Consider the following 22,693-nt stretch of genomic DNA (forward strand, 5'->3'; position numbering starts at 1 on the left):
GGAGAGAAGTTCTACAGCACACTTGTGGTAATATTCTACTGTGGGAAGGAGTAGCTGTTAAAAGGAGTATCTCTCCAGGTGCGTAGCACTGTGTGCCACATACACAGCAAACACAATGATTGTAGAGGCACATTTTGGGAAATGAGCTCAAAGTTAGTATGTGATGAGGGTTGTTAAACCTCTCACTGAGACCTTAAACACTGTGATGCCCTTCTTTGAATGGACTATCCTTCATCAGGTTTTAAAATTTATCCACATCGTTTTTGTAGTACAAGAGTATTTTCATTTCAGAATGTAAAAATACCTTCAACAATAATCTAAAGTCCAAATTCACAGTGACAAGGAATTTAGTGTAAGATATAAGCCTGTTCATGCTATAGGCAGTAGGCCTTCTCTGTAGATAAACCTGCTTTGTGTCTAATTTTTCCAGCACTACCTGCTCATTTTATCTTTCCCACTTGTATTACTCGTGCTTAGAAATGAATACGACACAGATCATTGACCTTTGCAAACAAAACTTTGAAGCCTAAGGGAACTATATTAACACAGTTCTTGTTGGCTTACTTTTCAGAACGAAATTTGATTGCCCTCCTGTACTAAAGAAGTTTAGAGAATGTGTTAGTGAATGTGTGCATACTGTTGTGTGTGTATACCCCACAACTGAGCCTATTTGGTTCAGCAAAGAATCAACACCATTTTTGCTGAGTTTCTAATATATGTGAAACATTCATTTCAAAATTATTATATACAAAACTGTAATCAACGGTAAAAATTGTGAAAAAAATGTAAACATGAATACACAAGGAGAGCAGAGATAATGGACTACTTCTAAATTCCAACTGATTATGGGGCAGTGTGGGGACAGAGCCCCAGAGAGTAGTTTACAGGTTCTCGGCCTCACGTGAAGGGGTGCTGGCTCGGGTGGTGAATGGCCTTCGGCTGTGGCTGATTGGCCGTTGGCTGTGGCCGGTTAGCCAATTGGCCGCTGGTATAACTACTGCAACTACGGAGGGCCGAGGAGAGCCGAGAGAGAGGAACAGAGTGGAGAGAGTGGAGAGTCGTTGGTCGGTCGGTTGGCGGAAAGGCGGACGGCAGGTCACTTGTCCGGTGGGCCCAGCCTCCAGTGAGACCATAGTGGTATGACTCCCCTACCTATGGCTCCGTGGGTGTTCCTTTTCGGCCTCACCATATCCTGCGTTCTTGTGTGGGGAGTGGGAGCAGAGACCCCGCAGGCCGCCCAGCACGACAAATGGCGCAGCGAGCAGGGTCTCCCGCACGACAGGCAGGAAAAAAAGATCAGATCTAAGAACTCAAAGAGATCTAAGATGGTGGTGGCCACTTTAACACCCTATCGCTAGCATTGGGGAGGACACAAAACTGTATGCAGTCCAATTTATTCTTTAATGGAACTTAATTTAGTTGAAGATTAGACATACCCAGGCATTCATTATTCAACGTTGTATCATTGAGACCCTGGCAAAAACTAGCCATATAGTAAGGGCTTGATGAAGTTTTATTAAATGAATGGATAAATAAGAGTTCAGGAACATGTGATAAGTCCCAAATAGGTGTGGTGACATTTAGTGAGGGGATGAGTGATCCAGTGTTTTAGAGCAGAGCCATCATTCTTCTTGTCAGATTTTGAGGTCTAAGAATGTAGACTTGACCCTCAAGATTTATTATCAGATTATTTAGGATGGAATGGCAATCTGACAATAGTACGTAGAATAAACTAGGGCTGCAGGGCTTGGTACGGGAGCCAAAAAAAAATAAACGTCTTTTAAGAACAGGAAAGAGAACCGTTGAATTTTTTTTTTTTTTTTTTAAGGAAGACCGATTTTAGGGAAGATTATAAACTTGGCTTTTGATAAATTAGGCGTTTTAAGTCGGAAGAGATGGAGAGAAATCCACGTGCAAACTCCAGCAAACATCAGCTAGACTTTAGTGGAGAGATTGGTTCCAAGTTGAGGTGGGCGTTGGAAAGTTGCAGCTGTGAGGGAACGCAGGGGTTGTGTATACCAACCGCTTGAATGCTTTGGCTTCACTAGTAACACAAATGAGACTCAGGGAGAATGAGGGTGGCAGTGATGGTGATGGCAGCTAACATTTCTTGAGCATGCCAGCCGTGAGCTAAGTTCTTTACATACAGAACTGTACCTCACTGCATATTCACGACAGCCCCAAGATGACAAGGTAATTTAGTGACTCAAGCCTCTTCTCACTAATCAGGACTGATCGACCCTCTCCAGCACCTAGGCTACTCTACCTTAGGGCAGTAGCCAGTATTCGGGCCCTGGCGCAGCTCAGAAACGTGACAATCTCTCTTTAGGAAGCGCTCCCTTTATCAGAGCAGGAGTCGTGGGGGCACATGCCACGCGAGGAGCAGGCGACCAGGGCCTAGAGCGCACAGCCACAGTCAGCACCAGGCCCGCCTGGGGCAGCCGCCCCTCGCCCTCCGGGGAAGACCCGGCGGTCCCCGGGCGCTCCCACCCGAGGTGGCCGACGCAGCGCCACCTCCCCGCGTCGCCCCGCCCCTCGGGGTCCCCGCCTAGCCCGGCGCGCGCCCGGCGCGAGGGTGCGGGGCGTGAGATTAGACGGCGGGTGGGGTGGGGATGGGAGCGAGGGGTCACGTCAAAGCAGCGTAGACAAAGGGCGGGCGCGCGCACGTCCTTACGTACGCCTGGGTAGGCGGCGGCGGGCCAGGGCAGGAGGAGACGGCACCGGAGGGATTTGGCTCCCCGGAGCCTCGCGGTCGGTGAGTATGACCGAGCCGCCCCCTTCCTGAAGGTCACTGGCCTCAAGGGAGCCGAGAGTGGAGCGTGGGGTTCGGGGCCAGGCTCCCCGCGAAGGGCCTGCGGTCCGGGGACGCCCTCCCTACGCCGCGCCGGCGTCAGGAGACACCATTGCCGCTTCCTGGGGTTGCCCGGCCCGTCGGAACGTTCCGCCCCCTCGGCCGCAGTGGAACAGTCCTTACCCCACCCGCCGCCGCAGTGCCTGCAACCTGGTCCCCCAACGCGGCGCTGCGCCCTTTTGCCCCGTCCTCCCGGTTCTGGCCGGTTCCTCTTGAGGTGGACCCCTCGGGGTCTACCCGAATCCCAGGGGCGCCCTCCTTCCTCTAGCGCGGAGGAATGCAGTGCGTGAGGGTTGAAGGCGTCTTAGACATCACGAGGAAGCGCCTTCACCTATCATTTCTTTTCCTATGTCTTTTCGCTTCCCTGGGATGTATACTCTCTTGTTCTCCAAAGGGGCCCATTTTTTCTTTCTTTGGGATTTCTTTACTCCTGAAATCCCTTGCCTTTCCGTTTTGATTTCACACCCTGCGAGGCATCCTCCTACCAGAGGGTCTTGTTTATTTCCTCACTCTGCACTTCACATAGGGCTTTAACTTTTGCTGTTGCAAAGTTAGGGGAAATATGCTATAGGAAACATACAGCATAGCTCTGGGAGTAAGTTCCATAGGGCTCTAGATGTCAGTGCCTTTCATCGCTTCTCATGCTCCCTTCACACCCCGCCCCCCTTGGATTTTCTCGGTGATAACCTTGAGATCAGTTGAAGAATTTGCTTTCTGGTTCATTTTCCTTAATTATGCTGAACTTTAAGTAGCTCTGCTTAGTTTCATGTCTTGTAGATGCTATCTCAACCCAAGGGAAATGGTGTGAAAAAGCAGTTATTCTTATGCCAGGACTGTGTAGGAAAGATCCCTGTAATACCCAGTTCGGTATTCTTTTCTCAGTTTAACAGTGATGTCGTCCCCCGTCCCCCCCATTTTATGTTATGGAGAATTTCAGACAGACAAAAGTAGATAGACTAGTGAACCTATCATCCAGCCCCAACATCTCGCTGCATGGCTAAGCCTGTCCCATCCACATCCCTATCCATTGCCCCTTCCCTATATCTGGGATAAATCCTGGATGTCAAAAGTAGCTTGAGATTTAAAATAAAAATCTTATTATTGAATAAAGTCATAATGTACTTTTTTTTAGGACACAGTCTACTATTCTAAGTCCGTCAACTAAGAAACGTATAATAGCATTGGAAAAGAACCAGAAAAGGGTATCTCAAATGATCAAGCTGATGGAGGGCAGGTTAAAACAAAAATCTTTCAGATCTAGAAGACAACTTCTTGTCTAAGTTTTCATTTTTGATGAGCCCTCAAGGTCCACAGAGGTTCAGTGATTTACCCAGATGTACAGGAAATAAGAGAGCAAACTAAGGCTGGGGAGACATCTCCCAACTCTGCAGCCAGTCTTCCTACTGGTCCGTACTGCTTGCCTTTGGGTCATCTTCAGGAAAGAGAAATGTGTGGAAGGGCTATGACAGAAAACTTTTTTTTTTTTTTTTAAAGCTATTGGGGAAGTGGACCAGAACTATTGGGGAACAGTGTGTACTTCCAACACTTTTCCAAGTCAAGTTGTTGTCCTTTCGATCTTAGTTGTGGTGGGCACAGTTCAGCTCCAGGTCCAGTTGCCAGTTGTTAGTTGCAGGAGCCCACCATCCCTTGTGGGAGTCGAGGAGTGGAACCAGCAACCTTGTGGTTGAGAGCCCACTGGCCCATGTGGAAATTGAACCCTCAGCCTTCGGCGTTAGGAGCATGGAGCTCTAACCGCCCGAGCCACTGGGCCGGCCCAGAAAACTCTTAAGTGTTGGGATGGGTAAAGATGAAATTTTCCACCAAAGACGAAATTTTCCACCAAATTCTGGAATAATACAATTAGGGGATATGCCTTAAATTTTTTTTGTTAAACTACACTTGGGACAGATTTCGAATAGCTTTTAGAAAACATGGGGAAATTGTGACTCTAGAAGTAGAATAGGGATTAAGAACAAGCTTTTAAAAGATTTAGATAACATTGGCAGCTATTTAGTGGTTACTAAGGGAAACTGGAATGGTTAGGAGTACACCCCTGAGGTTTTGCTCGTGATAGCAGGGAGAACAATTGCACTCTCTCATAAAACATTCTTGCCATTAACAGATAAGAATCATGGGCTGGATGAAGAGTGGGTTAGGCTTTTTTTTTAATTAAAGAAAACCATGGTATAGATTTCCTAGCACACTTTATGCTGTTAAATTGTTATCTCAAGAAAGACCAGTAATTCTGTACTTGCCAGTAAATTCAGTACTTGTACTTGTGCCTCAGTTTTCTTACCCTTAAAATGGGGATATTCTACCTCTGAGGAATGCTGTGACCAAGGGAATCTTTGTATACAGAGTTCTTTGAGTTTGCTTATAAGTTCAGTTTATGATGTGACATAATTGTTTATAAATTTACTCTCAGGAAGGACTTTTGTGAGTTTGGACCTAAATACAGTAGTTGTCATGCACATCCAGTGTATGGACGTACCATTGAAATAACAGCATCTGGATGTCTTTGTAAATCATCACCCCTGAAGACGTAGTGGGGGGCATTGTGTGTTTTATGTGGTTCTTTTTGTGTTCGTTGTGTCAGAAAGAGTGCTGCAGTTAGTCTATCAGGGTTCTAGCCTAACTTGCTAACTGGTTTCTGCTAAAGAATAAACTACTTCTGTCATCTGTGTGCACATCACAAAAAGTTAACTTTTAAGAATCTCTTACTTTCTGGAGATAGAAGCGAGAGATTATTGGTCCTGGTTAAGCTTGAACTGTACTGCAGAATTATTGCTTCAAGTAAAAGAACCTTATTATGGTGTGTCCTTTACTTCTTACTGTGTCATTATGCTCCGGGGGCGGATGTGACCAAATACCACCAATTCCGTGTATCGCTAAGCCACCTGATGCTTACTGTAGCATGACGAAAGCTTTTAAAGAGCACAGAGTTTTAGAGTTAGGAAGGTTGTAAGTTCTTGGAGTTTTCCTAACTCCTTTAAGGTGCTCTTTCTCCTTTAAAACACATACATACATGTGCACATGCCATTCAATCACAGGGTCTTATCTCCTTTCTTTGGGCTCTTTATTTTGTCTTGCATAATAGTTGTTAGTGTGTTTGGATTGCACCTCCTATTAAACTATAAGCTCATGATCTCCAGTACTAGAATGTTTGGTAAAAAGTAGGAGCATGGTACATTTTTGTTGATTTTTTTTAATTAAAAACCAAAAAAACGGGTAAGGAGCTTAAATCCAGGGAAGTTGAATTGATTAATAGACGTACAATAGCAGAATTGTGGCTCTGACGTAAGCCGACTCCTGAGTTCCAGGTGTAAGATCCTTCCATTGTGCCATTTTCTGCACACCTCGGAGGAGTAGGGAGGGAAAAGATTATATATATGTATTTCTTTTTCCTTACCAGTTGGAGATATATTATTTCTAGGGTCTGCTTTAAAAGTTACTGATAAGTACTATCCAGTAGAAATATAAGCCACATGTATAATTTTAAATTTTATAGTAGCCACTTTAAAAAGGTAAAAACAGTTGAAAATAATTTTAAGAATATATTTTATTTAACCCAAATTATCCAGAATATCACTTCAAAATGTAATCAATATATACATTATTAATGAGGTCTTTATATTCATTTTTTTCATCCTAAGTCATTGAAATCCAGTACATACTTTACAGCACATTTCATTTTGGACTAGCCACGTTTCAGGTACTCAGGAGGCACATGTGGTTAGTGGCTGCTGTGCTGCACAGCACAGAATCACTGTCAGCTGAACATAAAGATGAAGGAATGTCTTATGTTATTTGGTAACATTGAGTTCTGAAGTTAGAGTTTGTGGTCATTGTTTTGTTTTTCTTTCATGTTCTAGTGATTTTTCTTTGCACAGTTAGGATTGTTTCAAGTTTGTGGTGAGTTGAACAAAGAAATCCATTTCATAAATTTTGTACCTTTGTGATGAAATGCTTTCTCATCCTTTTTCTATCTGTGGGATCAGTCTCATTTAACTATTTTAACCATTTTTAAATGTATAGTTTGGTGGTAACGCTTTCTCATTTTAAATAAGACTGCTTAGTCATTGGGTAGAGGGGGGGAAATGCTTGCTTGACTTTAAAAAAATGGCTAGTAATGAAACTCATTAATAAAATAACCTAATTAAAAAATTGGCAAAAGATTTGAACACTTCACCAAAGAAGATATACAAATGGCAAATGAGCACGTGAAAAAGGTGCTTCATATCATTGATCATTAGGGAAATGCAGGTTAAAACTATGAGATACCACCTCACATCCAGTATGTCCAAAATTAAAATACTGATCATATCAAGTGTTGGTGAAGATGTAGAGCGAATGGAACTTTAATACACGGCTAGTGAGAATGCAAAATGGTACAACCAGTTTAGAAAGCAATTTGGCAGTTTCCTAAAAAGCTAACCATACAACCTACCTTAGGCTCAGTCATTCCACTCCTAGGTATTTACCCACGAGAAATGAAAGCATGTGTCCATACAGGGCTTGTAGACAGCTTTATTTGTAACAGTCCCAAACTGGAAAAACCCAGATGTTCATCAGTAGGTGAATGGATAGACATTATGCTGTATCCATACAGTAGAATACAGCTCAGCGATAAAAAGGAATGAACTAGTGGCACATGCGGCAACTTGAATGATTCTCAGAATAATTATAATGAGTCAAATAAATGAAACAAAAGGTTTTTAAAGAAAAAAAAGGCCCGGAAGTTGCTTCCAATTACATATACAATATGCAAATATAAAAACACCAATTTTGAAATTGAGCTCTCAGAGCAGTGTCCAGGTTTGGTAATGAAACAAACATCTTGGGTCTGACAGCTCCAGCAAATCAAATTGTCCTTTCTTAAACTAATGGCCCCAAAATATCAAAGTATCCTATATCCCTTTTTTCTTTTCCAACTTTGACTTATGTTGCTTTGGGGCGAACTTGACACCGTGTTACTTGTTACCCAGTTCCAACTCAAATTAGGCCTTTCTAGGCAATGAGAAAATAGGTAAGATCAGAATGACCTTAGTTAAAACCATGACCCTGAAACTGATCATATTCCTTCTTCTTTCTAGTGAGTTGAGTCATCCTTTAGCCTGTTGTATCCTGCCTGGTTTTGTCTTGGACCATTTATTTTATTCAGGATTTATATCGGCTGTTGGCATATTCTTGGTTTTTCAGCACTTCAGTTTCACTTCAGCCTATTAGCTCTTGAGTACTGCCCTGTATCCTTGGAAACATTTGTCCATTTTGCCTCCTAAGCAGCAGCATCGTATTCAAACAAATTTCTTATACTCCACTACTCTAACACACTTGATGCTAAATTCACCCCAGTGCATATTTCTATTGTGTTTGTGTACGTGTTTGTTCAGAATTAGGGTATTCAATATATCTATGCCCTGACAGAGTACACTAGGAGAAGTGGATGGCTTTCCTCTGGAGTATAACCCCCCCAAAAGCAAATGAAAGGTCAGCCTAGGGAGCAGAAAGACCATTAGACTAGGGGACAGGTCTGAGTTCTAGTTCTGCCTCTTTTACTGGCCAATTTTGTAACTTGTCCCAGTTAATTTAACCCTTCCAAGGCTCAGTTATTTGAGCCATAAAAAAGTTAGACTAGCATTCTCAATGATTGATCAATAAAGTTGTAGTATATTATTTTATTACTGCCTCCAGCTTTGTAGTGACGATTAATTAGTAGTAGCTTCTGTTTATTGAGGACTTTGTGTCAAGCACTGTACTGATCACTTGATACGCGTTATGTTCAGTCTTCATAATGATACCACAGGATGCATAGTCCCATTCTACGGATAAGAAAACGGAAGCGTGGAAAGTTGATTTACTTTCCTAAGGTCACACAGCTAGAAGGTAATGGAGGCTGGTTTTGAATGGCTTGTCTGATTGCTTTACTGCTTCTCTGACATTCTAAGTAAGGACACATAGCCAGACATCTTGGAGTAGACAAATTTTAAAAGACATCTGTCTAACCACCATGATGTATCTGCCACCCTACATCTCCCTCAACAGTCTATTCTTTCTTGAACAACTCAATCTTAGATTCTTTTTTAAAACAGCTTTATTGAGATACAATTCACATACTATGTAAGTCACCCATTGAAAGTGTACAGTTCAATGGTTTTTATTATATTCACAGGTATATATAACCATTACCACAGTCAATTTTAGAATATTTTCATCAACTCAAAAAGAAAACTCATACTCTTTAGTTATCACTTCCTTCCCTATCTCCCCCATTTTCCCCAGCCCTGAGTAACCACTGTTTGTTTCATTGGAATTAATCCCTCGTTGTTTGCAAAAGGTGAAAAGAATTCACAGACTCAACCTGAAATGAGAGCAAGGAAGTATGTTTATTCAAGATGCCAGCGTAGAAGTTGCTGGGACAGATGACTGCCCCTAACTTTAGGTTAGCTTTTGCTTATATAGGAAAGGGTAGGTTGATTTCCTTATGGCAGGAGATGTGACGTATAGACTGAAGTCATTTGATTGACATATCTTGTTTCCCCGAAAATAAGACCTAGGCAGACCATCAGCTAAGGCGTCTTTTGGAGCAAAAATTAATATAAGACTGATCTTATTTTACTATAATGTAAGACCAGGTCTTATATAATATAATACAGTGTAATATAATAGCTGCTTTTTTTTTATGTTATGTTATAATACTTGTAGTAAAATAAGACTGAGTCTTATATTAATTTTTGCTCCAAAAGACGCATTAGAGCTGATGGTCTGGCTAGGTCTTATTTTCGGGGAAACATGGTACGTTGGTTATGTAACTAGTTTCTTTCTGCGCATGCTCTTACCCAGAATGCACACAGAAAAACCCATGGGGGGGGGGCCTTAATGTTCATTCCATTCCAATTGCATTATAATCAGGCTACAGTTCAACTAAAAGACAGTTTTTGGCGGTTTGCACATGTGCAAAGAGCCAGTTAATGGCAGTTAGATCTTATCTCCCCTTTGTATAGGGGTTTAGACATCTTAGAATGATTTGTAGGGGATGAGCGGGGGTGGTTCCTGGGGCGGGGATGCAGGCCTGGGCAGTTCCCCTTTAGGGTCACTTTTATTAACCTCTTTTTTGCCTCATCAACCACCAGGCTACTTTCTGTCCCTAAAGGTTAAAATTTATGTTATGGAATCACATAATACGTGGTCTTTAACATTTACTTGAGTCAAACAGAAGCTGCACCTGGAAGCAAGATGTCAACACTGAGAAAAATTCTTCAGAGAACAACAGTTTGCAGTTTATTTTTTGCATTTGATATTAAGGAGGGAATGTAAGGAAGATTACTGGAAGATGGGAGAAAGCAAGGCAGGGATGGATTACAGGATTCATTATGTGCTCTCGTGAAGGTGGTCACACTTTAGAAGGAGGGGTCTGAAAGGCGGCATTTCAAAGGCAAGTTAGTTAACCCAGATGCACAGAAACAACAGATGGCTTGTTTGAGGCAGAGATAAGCCTTTTACTAAAGAAGTTACATGCCGGGGACGTGACTACCTACTATGACCCGCCCGGTTAGGACTATGATCAGATCACCCTGTGAAGTTACTTTGCATAGAACCCCTTTTTCATCCATACATTGTATGGATAGAGCACATTTTGTTTATTGATTCAGTTGATGGACATTTGGATTATTTCCACCTTTTAGCTATTCTGAATAATGCTGCTATAAACATTTGTACAGGTTTTGTGTGGACAGTTTTTCTTTCTCTAGGAGGGGAACTGCTGGGTTATATGGTAACTGCTTAACCATTTGAGGAACTACCAGACTGTTTTCCAAGGTGGTTACACTATCTTACATTCCCACCAGCATTGTGAGGGTTACATTTTTAATGTTAAGCTAAAATTTGCACCCCTGTAGCTGATAACCATAATACCAATTCTCTGGTCTTGGGGTATCCAGAGCAAATCTGCTTTTTATTTTCTTTTTTTTAAAAAAGAACTTTTATTTATTTTAAGTCTGTTTTTCCAGGACCCATCAGCTCCAAGTCAAGTAGTTGTTTCAATCTAGTGGAGGGCGCAGCTCACAGTGACCTATGCAGGGATCAAACCGGCAACCTTGTTGTTAAGAGCACCGCGCTCTAACCAACTGAGCCAACCAGCCGCCCCAAATCCGCTTTTTCTAGATGGCAGCCAACCTGATCTTCTGCGTGCTCTCTAATGCTAAGTAAGTGGCTTCTACCAGTGTTCATGGTCCTGTGATGTATTAATAGTTTAGATCTTCTCACCAACTCTCTTACAAGTGTACTTCATTTTGTCTATATTCTCTCCCGTCTTCTTTAGAGAAGTAGATACATTTTATTTACTTACTTATGGGTAATTTATAATCAAAGATATATAGTGGGTTGCCTTTTCAGTTTCCAGTTGTTCTTTGCTGAGTTAACTGACTGGTAAAAACCCTCAACCCAGAAGTTTACAGGCCACACATTAGAATCACCCAAATCTCTTAGAAACAAATCCAGGTCCCACCCACAGATTCTGATAGCTTTCACCTGGGCCGAAGCCTAGGCGAGCCTAACGTGCATCCTGGGTGGAGAACCAGTGCACCCAGCAGTGGCCATGGGAATGGTTCTGGTGGGTCTCCTGAGGACCCTCAGGGCTCACATCCCAGCCATCTGGGTGTGGATATCAGTTTTATTGACTCAGAGTCACTGTGCCAGTCTTACTCTGGGCTGGAGCACTCACACAGGGTGCCATCTTTAAGCATCAAACATTTTCCTGATTTCCACAGAGGCCTTGTTTCCCCACAGTGTGCCCTGCTGAAACTGGCAGGGGCTGTTTTGCTCCCTGTCAGGCCGGCCACCTGCAGTTTCTGAATGGGATCAGCATGCTCCAGCCATTTTAGCGTTTTATAAGCACCTTTAGCAGGTAGCAGTTGAGAACAGACTTCTCATGAGTGCAGTGTCATGACTTCTTGGGAAATACCTTCAAATGCTCCTTCTCCTCCCAATAACAGGAGCTTAGAATAGTAACAATATAATATATTTTGATCACTTACCTTGCTCTAGGCACTGTAAAAGTGCTTTTCGTTTGTTACCTGGTAATCTTTGGAACATTTAGTAGGTGTTGAACATAAAGAGATTAAGTAATTTACCTGGTGTGTTTCTTTTCATTTTTGAACGATGCGACTATTACCTATTCAAAATGATAAATATAATTTTAAAGATACCAAAAAGATAGTGACCTCTACCTTCCATTTCCTCAGCACTTTGTCACTTGTGGCTGGATAAGTCTTTGCTGTGGAAGCTGGCCTGTGCATTATTGGATGTCTAGCACATCCCTGCCCTCTGTGTACTACATGCCAGTAGCAGCCCCATCCCAAATTGTGACAACCAAAAATATCTGCAGATATTACCAGTTGTTCCAGGAGGGAGTAAAAAAAAAAAAAAAAATTACCCCTGATTAAGAAACATTGTTCTAATTTATCTAGGGTTCTGTGCATTTAAACTTCTGATGGTGAATGCTAAATTCTCCATAGAGGTTGTACCATTTTATACTCCAACCAGCAGTAATTGAGGGTATTTTCTCATTTTCACCAATAAGTTGGTTTATAAAAATTATTTTTTTGCCCTCTTACTATAGTTTTGATTCATATTTCTGTCCTTTACAGCTAACCTTTCTTATTGAGCACTTAGTGCTTGCTAGGCACGTAGTATTTTTTGGCTTTGGGTTTTGTGACATACTTTGAAATGCCTTCTGAGATCTCTGTCTAGCCCTCTTAAAGTTTGGTACCTAAAGCTGAAGACAGTACTCTGAGTTTCTTCTGATCGTAATGAAATGATAACACGTACCATTTATTGAGATTGCACATAAGACACACGTTGTGCTTGGTGTGCTTTAAACATGCATTATTCCTTTGTAACCCAAGCATTTATTTGTAATAAAATGCCACATCTTCTTCCTTTTGAGTTGGTGTGTAGTATCTCTGAACATATTCTGTTAGTCATGTTCCCCTGAAGTAGGAAGCATCACAGAGGGCTGTCTGCAAAGTAGTATTTGATTCTGCAGTTAGGAATCATAATAGTCCCCGTGTTGTGATTGGGTCAGAATTGGTTTAGGTGCCCCAATTTGAAGTTTGTAAGTTCCCTCTGTTACTTCTTCTTCCAGGACTCTCTTCTTTTCCTTGTTAATCATCAAAGTGTGAAGTTACAATTGTGTATGCTTATTTGCTTAATGCTTGTCTCTAGGCATATTTGTTCACTAAATATCTAATACCTAACATAATGTGTGGCATACAGTATGTGCCCAGTGAATATTTGTTGATGAATGAACTAGTCATCATCAACTGAGAACTGAGGTGCACTGGAAATTGGGTTATTTGAGAAATCCTGAAAGCCCAGATTTGCCTTTCAGAGGGTTGAAGAGTTTAGTTGCTTAGCAGTGGCTCTTTCACATCCCTAGGATGAAACCGTCTTCCCTCCTAAAAGGGTCAGACTAATTGGTTCTTATATTTTTCTCTGGACCATTTGGGCTATTGTGGGAACTTTGGTCTAAATCACTGTTAGTGAGTCTGGCTGAAAGCTATGGAAGTTAAGAGAATGAATGAAATATTCCTTTGACTCAGTGGCTTCCCCTGCCTCGTGCTTAAGGAATCATAGTTAGGTTTATTTGAGGCAAATCCTCTCCAATGATCAGTTACCTAGAAATTGTGCTGTGATGGAGTTCTGATGTGAGCAATTTTCCAGTATTTCCAGAGATCAAAGTCTGGGTTAAGAGTAACTTAAGACCCACTTTTACTTCTGGCTTTAATGACTGCTCTGCTCATCCAGCAAGAGGTTTGCAACCCTGTTTGATAACAGCACTTGCTTTTCTCTACTTCTAAGAATTTATCTGAAGGTCATTGTTTAGTGTTGGCCAGATAACTTGTTTGGCTAGTTTCCTGTTCTCTGTTCTGGAGTCTGGCACTCGTTAAAAAAAAAAAAACTCAAGCGTGGGGCAGGACAACAAGGGGAAGTTCACTACCTCTGAGGGGAGGAAGAGCTGCTGGGTCATGAGTTGGCAAACTCTTCCTTTTATAAAGGATCAGATAGTATATATGTCAGGCTTTGCAGGCCGAGGTCTCTGTCACATATTACTCTTTGTTTTTTACAGCTCTTGAAAGATGTAAAAACCATTCCTAGGTCATAAGCGTTATAAAAACAGGCCATAGCCAGATTTGGCCCATGGGTGATGATAGTTTGAACTAGGTGAAGAAATTAGTCTATTGCTAAATGTGTTTACTTTAATATTTTGGGGACATGACCCCAGAATAACCTTGGGAATTCTCAGTTGATTGTGATCCAAAGAAAGTCTGGCGTGGGAAGTCAAAGTGACCCTGTTGTCAGTCACCCTGGACCCATGGAATTCAAGGTAACCTTGGCTAGTGTGACGGCATCTGTTCAGTGGGACAGAGGGATCTTGCTGACTCTTTCCCATGGAATGGTGGCCAAAGGTGACAGGGATGGAAGAGTGGAATGGAGGTGTGGCTCTAAAATAGGCTGGAATTAGGTTAAAGGAATACGGTGACTCAGACAGCACGTTACGTTGATTCACTCTGAGGAACACATCTAACTTCCTGACCCTCTGTTGGGATGTAGTTAGAAATCTGACATGTACAGTCTCTTTGGCCAGTTTATGAAAATTAAAGCAGGTTTGTACCTTGGGTTCTGAGAAGAACACCAATTCTGATACGTGAGTCTAGATTTGCCCTGTGGTTTTCCTCTGATCACAAGAAGTTGTGTAGAGCAGGGTTGGGGTGAAGGAAGTGTTAGTTTATTTCAGGGTAGTCGAGGAGATACGAGTGCATAGCGGTTGAAGAGCGTGAGCTGTGAGATACTAGATGCACTTGTCAGATTCCTACACTACCACTTACTAGCTCTGTGATCCTGGATAATGTACTTCATCCTCTAAGCCTCAGTTTCTTCACCTGTAAATAGCAGCGACTCCATAGGGTTGTGAGAATTAAGTGAGGATAGTATATGTAAAATGCTTACATATTAGCTCAGTGTCTGTCCTGTATTAGTAAATTAGCAATGCTAATGATTATGTGAAAGTGGAAGGTGTGGATGATCAGATACAGGAACTAGGATTTGTGACTCAGTGCCATGAGCTATCTTGTCTTTTAATCACTAGACGTGTGGGGATGTAATGGGAGCAGCCGTGGGTTAGGAGTCAGAAGAGTTGGATCTGTGTCTACCTTGCTTGGTTTCCTAATTGGTAAAATGGAAATACTACGTGTTGACAGGTTGTGAGACCACGTGTGAAAGGGCTTTGAGTTCTATAAAGCATGGGACAAACTTTAAGGTAAAGTCAATAAACTGTTCATTTGTTCAATTTCTTGAACTTCTAAATGTACTGGAACAGAGCCAGAAGGTGATTAGTGTGAGGCCAAAATGTTTCCCAAAGGGACTTGATAGGACGCTCCCAAGTTCAGGACTTGCACTGGTAACTTGTAGTTAGGAACGAGTGATACAAAATTGGAATACTTTTGTGAGTTATTTGAAATAGCAGAATTAAAAAAAAAAATAGTGGCTATATTAAATGGAAGAAGCCAATCTAAAAAAGCTATATATCGTATGATCCCAACTACATACTCTATGATCCCAACTATGACATTCTGGAAAAGACAAAACTATGGAGACAGTAAAAAGATCATTGATTGCCAGGGGTTGGGGGCAGGGAAGGCTGCATAATCAGAGCACAGAGAAAATATTCTGTATGATGCTATAGTGATGGATGGATGTCATTATACATTCATTCAAATCCATAGACTGTACAACACCAAGAGTGAATCGTAATGTAAAGTATGGACGTCAGGTCATTATGTGTTAATATAGGTTCATCAGTTGTCACAAGTGTACCTCTCTGGTAGGGGGTGTTGGTAATGGGGAGGGAAGGCTGTTACATATGTGGGAGGTAAGGGGTACATAGGAAATATCTGTACCTCCCTCTTAATTTTTCTATGAACCCAAAACTTCTCTAAAGAAAAAGTCTTTAAAAAATAAAAAGTGGCCAGTGTGGGGAGATAGGCTGGAGGAATTTAGTCTCTATGTAGAAAATGTGACTATGCCTTGTGAAATTAAGACTATATATTCCCTTTCTAATATCCTGAACATATATTTGCTTGTTCATTTTGTTTGCTAAATCATGTAAGCACGTGCTTGTTCATTACATTCTTTATAAACAAACGAAAAAGTGGACACATGGGTGTCCACCCCCAGGAAACGAGTTAACTAAATCATGGTGCATTCTTAAAATTGAAAACGATGCACCTGGGAAAAGCAAGGGAATATGTGCGTGCTGATTGAACATTCTTTCATATATTAAGCTGAAAAAACAACAACAACAACAAAAGCAAGGTGAAGAACAGTGTTCATAGTATGCCATTATTTATTGGTGCCAGGTTGAGGGGGGTGGATAGAAAATATCAATTATGATTTACTATGATATTACTGTAAGCATCGAATAGCAGGAAGAATACAAAGTGGTAATGTGGTTGTACTGTGGACAAAAACGGGGGAGCCGGGGGTCAAGTAGGAGGCAAATTTACTTTTCACAGTATATCCTCTTTATCTTTTAAATATGTCTTATATTTATGTATTTTCTATTCATAAAATTCGAGTGGCCACAAGTCATATCATTGGAGTTGAAAACTGTATGAAACATCTGTGTGTTTTCTTCCCACGTCTGGGCCTGCCACCTGTTGCTCTGCCCAGTTCCTTTGGCCTTGATGACTTGAGAAGCTGGCACTGACTCCAGGCTTACCCTAAAACAGCCCCCCACCTCCAACGCATATTGATACTTGTTCTCTTGATTTGTATGACTGACATTGTTTCTGTTTCCACCCCCAGCTTTGGCAGCATATAAGCAACTTCTTGCCAAGAACCCAGGTCGCCGCTGAGAAGGTCCTTCGGGAGAAGAATATCCGATGCCAGAAACGTCTGGAATTACACTCACCACAGGCAGCATGAGACATTCTGTGCCAGCATCTGTGTCCCACTGGCACAGACTGTAGCTCTCCAGGTAGGAGGGTCCTGGAAGCAGCGCGCGCCAGGAGCCTCTCTAGAGGAAAAATGGGGCCAGATATGAACTCTCCACAATGAACACAATATTCACCTTATGAAGGAATGTTAAATAAAACAACTATTTAGTTTCTACATATTCAAGTTCAATACTCTTCTGTGTGAAGTGCCAGCAGCCACCCCCCTCCACAGGAGTTATCAGGATTTTTCTGGCACCAAGTTGAACTCTTCTTGGTACTTCTGGCAATGACAGCTCTTCAGGACAGATTTATGTGCTAAATGTTCTTGGGCAGGAGAAAAAGTAAAACTTGTGGAAGCAGCGTGAGGGGAGCGGACAGAGATCCCTCCCTCACTGCTCGCTGTCACAGCTGCAGCCTGGACTCCTGTGCTGGTGCTGAAGACTGATCCTGGCGTTTGCAGCGGCCTTTCGTGGCCCCTACTACCTTCCTGCTCTCACGCTTTCCATGCAGGCTGTCCAATGATTGAACTTTGGAATGGAGTTTGTTTTCCGCTGGGAACTGGCCTCTTGTCCCAGGCTGGTGCTGTCTGAGAGGCTGATCTGAAGGCCGCGCTTCATTCTTGGGGAGGGGGCGTTGGCCTCGCCTGGATCCTCCACCATGTTCCTGTTGCTGCCCTTTGACAGCCTGATTGTCAACCTTCTGGGCATCTCCCTGACGGTCCTCTTCACCCTCCTCCTGGTTTTCATCATAGTCCCCGCTATTTTTGGAGTCTCCTTTGGTATACGAAAGCTCTACATGAAAACTTTGTTAAAAATCTTTGCGGTGAGTTGTGCTGTTTACTGGTGGTGGCTTCACAAAGGAGGGAAAAGAGTTGTTCTTCTCTGGGTGTTACCTCAGTATTGGCTGTGGAGAAAGTTGGGAGAATGGCAAATGGCATTTTGAGTAAAAAGAATAACTGACTGTGCACTTGTGAAAGCCTTCAGCAATCTTTTTTTGAGCTACAGTACTTTATGTCTGATTCTCCTTAGCAAAGGAACCTATTCCATGACAACGTACCTTGCCTGTTTATTTCCAAAAGAGGGGCTTAGAGTTAAAGAGATCACTGCCAGATCTGAAACACAAAGGTGCTGCTGAAATACTCCTTTACTGTAACGTATAGGAGTCTTTTTTCTCTTTCAGACATTTTTCTTAAATAGGTTCTTGCATTTCAGACAAAAAAAAAACAAAAAAAGGGCATTTGATGAATTGTTTTATTTCCTTAAAGACAGAGGAGAAGGATGATAAATTTCCTAACATATGTCAGAACGTAACTAATTGTACTGCTGACCAGCACTGGCCGTGCTGTAAAGGAAATGGCTGAGAGGTGGTGTTTCCTGGAAGTTGAGCTGTGCCCCAGGACTTTTAATATCCAAAGATTTGGTAATTTATTAACAATACCTGTTTTTAGTCATCACCAAATCTTGAGGTATTCTTTTCCACAACTGAGAAATGCACTCATAACGTGTAATTTGAGAAATGCACTCATAATAGCAAAAATAATACAGTATTATTTGTTCATATAGTATCTAGTGGTTTTCAGAATAATTTCATTCATTTCCTTTTGGTTCCTTATCATTCTGAAGTGGACAGGGTAGCTACATTTTATCAGTGAAGAACGAGAGACTCAGAAAGATGGTGAGCTATATGAAATGTTATATTACAGTGGGATTTTTAAAAAATTTTTATTGGGGAGTATTGGGGGACCGTGTGTTTTTCCAGGACCCATCAGCTCCAAGTCAAGTCATTGTTTTCAGTCTAGTTATGGAGGGCGCAGCTCACTGGCCCATGTGGAAATTGAACCAGTGACCTTGGTGTTATGAGCAGTGTGCTCCAACCACCTGAGCCAACTGTCTGCCCCTACAGTGGGAAATTTTTTATACATATTATGGAATCTTGAATGCTGTCTTTTGGTATTTAATATTCCTATAAGAATCTTTTCTTTTTCACATTTTAAAAAATTGAGGTGAAATTGACATAAAATTAACCACTTTAAAGTGAACAACAATTCAGTGACATTTACTGTATTCACGATGTTGTACAACCACCAACTCGATCCAGTTCCACAACATTTTCATCACTCCAGAAGGAAACCCCATACTCATGGAGCAGCTGCCCCCCATTTTTGCCTCCCCCAGCTCCTGGCAACCAGGAGCCTGTGTTCTGTCTCTGGATGTACCTATTTTGGATATTTCATATAAATGGAATGATATAGAAAGTGCTCTTTTGTGCCTGACTGGCTTCTTTCATTTAGCATAACGTTTTTGAGATTCATCCACATTGTAACATATTCTGGTACTTTTTAAAAACTGGCTGATCAATATTTCAGTGTGTGTCTGTACCACAACTTTCTTACCCGCTAATGGACTGGGGGCCCGCTCTGGCTGTCCTGCTGGCGCTGCTGTGGTCTCCATGCGCTTTTGTGAGTTCCTTGCTCAGGGTGGGGTCTGGAGACCCGAGCGTGAGCATCACCTAAGAGCTGCTTAGAAAGGAGGGCTCAGGCCCGCTCCAGACCAGTGAGTTAGAATTTGCATTTCAGCAAGATCCAGGCGATTCGTCTGCACATTCAGGTTTGAGAGGTGGTAATCTAATCAGTCTTTGGACTAGTTGCTTTACTAATGTATAATATTTAATTCATTAGGAAATGTAATTTTCTTAAATTTAAGTCCAAGAAAATCTTCAGTAGAGCCCAGGGTTCCTTTGGACCATACAACGTACTACCTGCCCTTTTGCCACTGAAGAACACACACCAGTATAGACTTAGTAGAACAGCTGGTAAACTTCCAGGAGACAAGCGTGAGCAATGTCTAGCTTTTATTCAAGTTTATAAGCAAGTGATTATTCATAGACCCATGGAGATCTTTATTTTTAAAACATAGAAATAGGAGTTATCAGCCTGGGGTTTTTCTGTAGTAGCTAAAATTTTTTTAACTTGATCACTTTGGGTGGGACAGAAGGCCTAGAATCCATGTATATTCCCTACTCTGTTGAAAATGTCCCCCAAAATTAATATTTTAAAGTTCATAGCCAAGTAAATGCTTCTTATTGTGATATTTTTAAATGTACATTCTTACGACTTTTAATGTAGATTGTAAATAACAATGGAAAATTATATATATATATATATATGTATGTATGTATATTTGGGGGCCAGTCCACAGGACAGGGAACCTTCAGCCATCAGACCCCTCACTGACCACAGCTTGAAAACCACTGGTTCAGGGCACAGTGACTTAGAAGTGGTGATGGAGGTAATGTGTTGTATTATGTGTGTGTGTACACATGTGTATCCAGTTTCGACCTCAAGGTTTAGAATTTCAAGTACTAGACTTGCACCTCTTATTTCCTAGAGGTGTGTACCAGGCATTCGGGGGGCCCTGTGGCCCGTCCTGTTGAGCATCGTGGATAATGACAACGTGGCGATAAGCTAGAGGAAGGGCTGGGCGAGGAAGAGCTGCTCCAGACCAGCAGGGCACCAGGTGGCTCTGTACGTGTGTCAGGTCTCATCTCACCCTCTAAGAAGGGTTACTGCTCTGAGTTGATCTTAACACACAGTAAGAACTGAATGCTGTTTTTGTCAGCAGTAGTAGTAGATACAGGTTGGATTTGGCCAAACTGGTTTTAGATCTTGGGATGTATACATCTAAAATACCCTTACATTTGTGGGTGTTTTTTAATAGAGGAGAAATCTTTATTTTGCCTTTTATAGCCTCTTCATCCCCCCCCCTAAATTGGGCTGGGGCATATAATTTTGGAGCTGGAAAGAAGCCAGAGATATCTTAATTCCATGGGTCTCCCCCCAGCTACACAATGAATCACCTGAGAAAACATTTTAAAAGTATGTACTTGGGAGCACTAGAGTCTCCCCAGAGATTCTGATTTAATTGGTCAGGATGGGCATTTTTAAAAGCTCCCTAAAAGTGATGCTTATGTCTGCCATCAAAAGATAGGGTCTGATTCACGTCCTCTTGAATGGGGACCTGCTTTACGACTTGTTTTTAACAAGTAGAATGTGTAGAATGTAGCATGCATGATGCTGTGTGACCTGTGACATGAGGTTAAAACTGGCGCTGTACCTTCTGTCTTGACTCGGGGGAGGCTGGACCCCAGCATCATGTGAGGAAGCCTAGGCCTTGTGGAGGTGTTCAACTCCCAGCCCCAGGGAGGCTCTGACAACCAGCGTCAACTGCCCCCGCAGGAGTGAGCAAGCCCTGGGCGGAGTCCAGCCCCCAGCCTTGGAGCCACCCAGCTGATGCCACACGCTGTGCAATTTGCCGTGCAATTTGCCGATTCCTGAGTAAAATAAAGATGGTGGTTTAAGCCACTGAGTTGTGGGGTGATTTGTTATGTAGCAATAGATAAACATTTCATTCATGTCCTACAGCTTACAACACCTTAAACATTTTTTTATGTTATATTATCTTCAATCTTTGGCACCACATCCATATTTTATGGTTGTGTTAATAGCATATACATAACATTTTGTGTGTTTTCTTTTGGGACTTTATAGGCCATATTTGCATTTTACTAGATAATCTTTATATATAAAGATGATTAAAACTGGATATCAGTCTCTATACCTGTGGTTTTGGCGGACCTAAGTAAGCCCTGGCTGAACAACTAGTTTCCCATGAGTGGTTCATTTTTCTGTATAAAAGAACCTTGGTATATACCTTGAGGGAGAAAAATACTGGAAGTTGATTAATTAAACGCAGCCCTGTTGACTGCCTACTAAGTGCAAGTACTATGTCAGACTGTGCTCGAATGCAAATATGGGTAGGTTCTGGCTCTGCCCCTCAAGGTATTTATAGTCTAGTCAGAGGACAAATATGTATATGCACACATAACTGCTCCAGAATATGATGCAGAATATGACCTGGGCAAAGATCAATTCTGACTGCAGGAATTGGATAGGTAGTATTTCATACAAGAGTGTCATTTGAACTATATCTTGAAAAAGTATTCTGGAAGTGCCTCTGGGAAAGTATAGTCTTGTTTAGAGACGGTTTGAGGTTCTGTAAAGCAAAATGTTGGGTGCATAGAAAGAATGAGGTAGATCATAAAGCCAACTATTTCCTTAGGCGTTGAGAAGTGAGTGACTGAAGGTTTTTGAGCAAGTAATTGACATGGTCAGACTGGCAGCATGTGTTCGGATGGACGGCAGGAAGGAAAGAGCAATTAAATAGCTGTTGCATTAGTATAGGCAAGTGAAAAAGTGAGTGAACCAAGGTAATGGCCTGACACGAGGCAGCTGTGAAAGTGCCATTTCAGGGGAGTGTTGATAGGATTTGGTGACAGATGGGAAGCCTGAAAGCTTGGGTGACAGGGATAGTGATCCCAGCGCCACAGAGGGGCCCGGAGGGAGGGGAGCACATGGGTTGGGAGGAGGTGTGCTGCCTTAAATTCTCCACATGTGGGTGGTGACAGCGGGTTGGATTTGGTGTGGAGATGACAGGCAGGTGACTGGAAATGTGAGATTGGCACTTTTGTGAAGTCAGGATTTCTAGATTTGACAGTAGCTGCTTAGCAATTATAGCTAAAGCAGGGAGAGAAGAGAATTGTTAAAATACGTAACCTTCTCATGGGAAATAGAAGATGACGGATGCCAGGAGCTGGATTTTTTTAGGGTCTGATTTCTTGGGTGTACCTAGTTCATGGGAAAATGCAGTGGAGGCTGGCTGAAGTGGAAGGGAAGGTTTCTGCTGAGATTAATGTTGCTAAGACTGTTAGACTTTACCCTTGCGATTAGTTCCTAAATTGTAGTGTCCAGTAGAATGAATAACTAGCAAAAATTTACCATTAACTGTCTGCA

At 42.1% G+C, this 22,693-nt stretch overlaps 1 protein-coding gene across 2 annotated transcripts in view; it reads left to right on the top strand.

Moving 5' to 3' along the window:
• Positions 1-2,574: 2,574 nt before the first annotated feature.
• GPAT4 (glycerol-3-phosphate acyltransferase 4) overlaps positions 2,575-22,693 on the top strand; it is a 33,996-nt gene continuing 13,877 nt past the window's right edge. The window contains exons 1-3 of one of the 2 annotated variants that reach the window (XM_074329605.2): positions 2,619-2,755; positions 10,858-11,052; positions 16,715-17,667. In XM_074329605.2, the coding sequence (XP_074185706.1) occupies positions 17,503-17,667 (165 nt within the window). In that variant the 5' untranslated portion in view covers positions 2,619-2,755; positions 10,858-11,052; positions 16,715-17,502. Of the gene's footprint in view, positions 2,756-10,857; positions 11,053-16,714; positions 17,668-22,693 lie in introns of both variants that reach the window. The other variant, XM_019742100.3, reaches the window with a different exon arrangement.

This window comes from Rhinolophus sinicus, chromosome 16 (genome assembly GCF_057876585.1).
Source record: "Rhinolophus sinicus isolate RSI-liver-muscle chromosome 16, RSI-T2T, whole genome shotgun sequence".
NCBI lineage: Eukaryota > Metazoa > Chordata > Mammalia > Chiroptera > Rhinolophidae > Rhinolophus > Rhinolophus sinicus.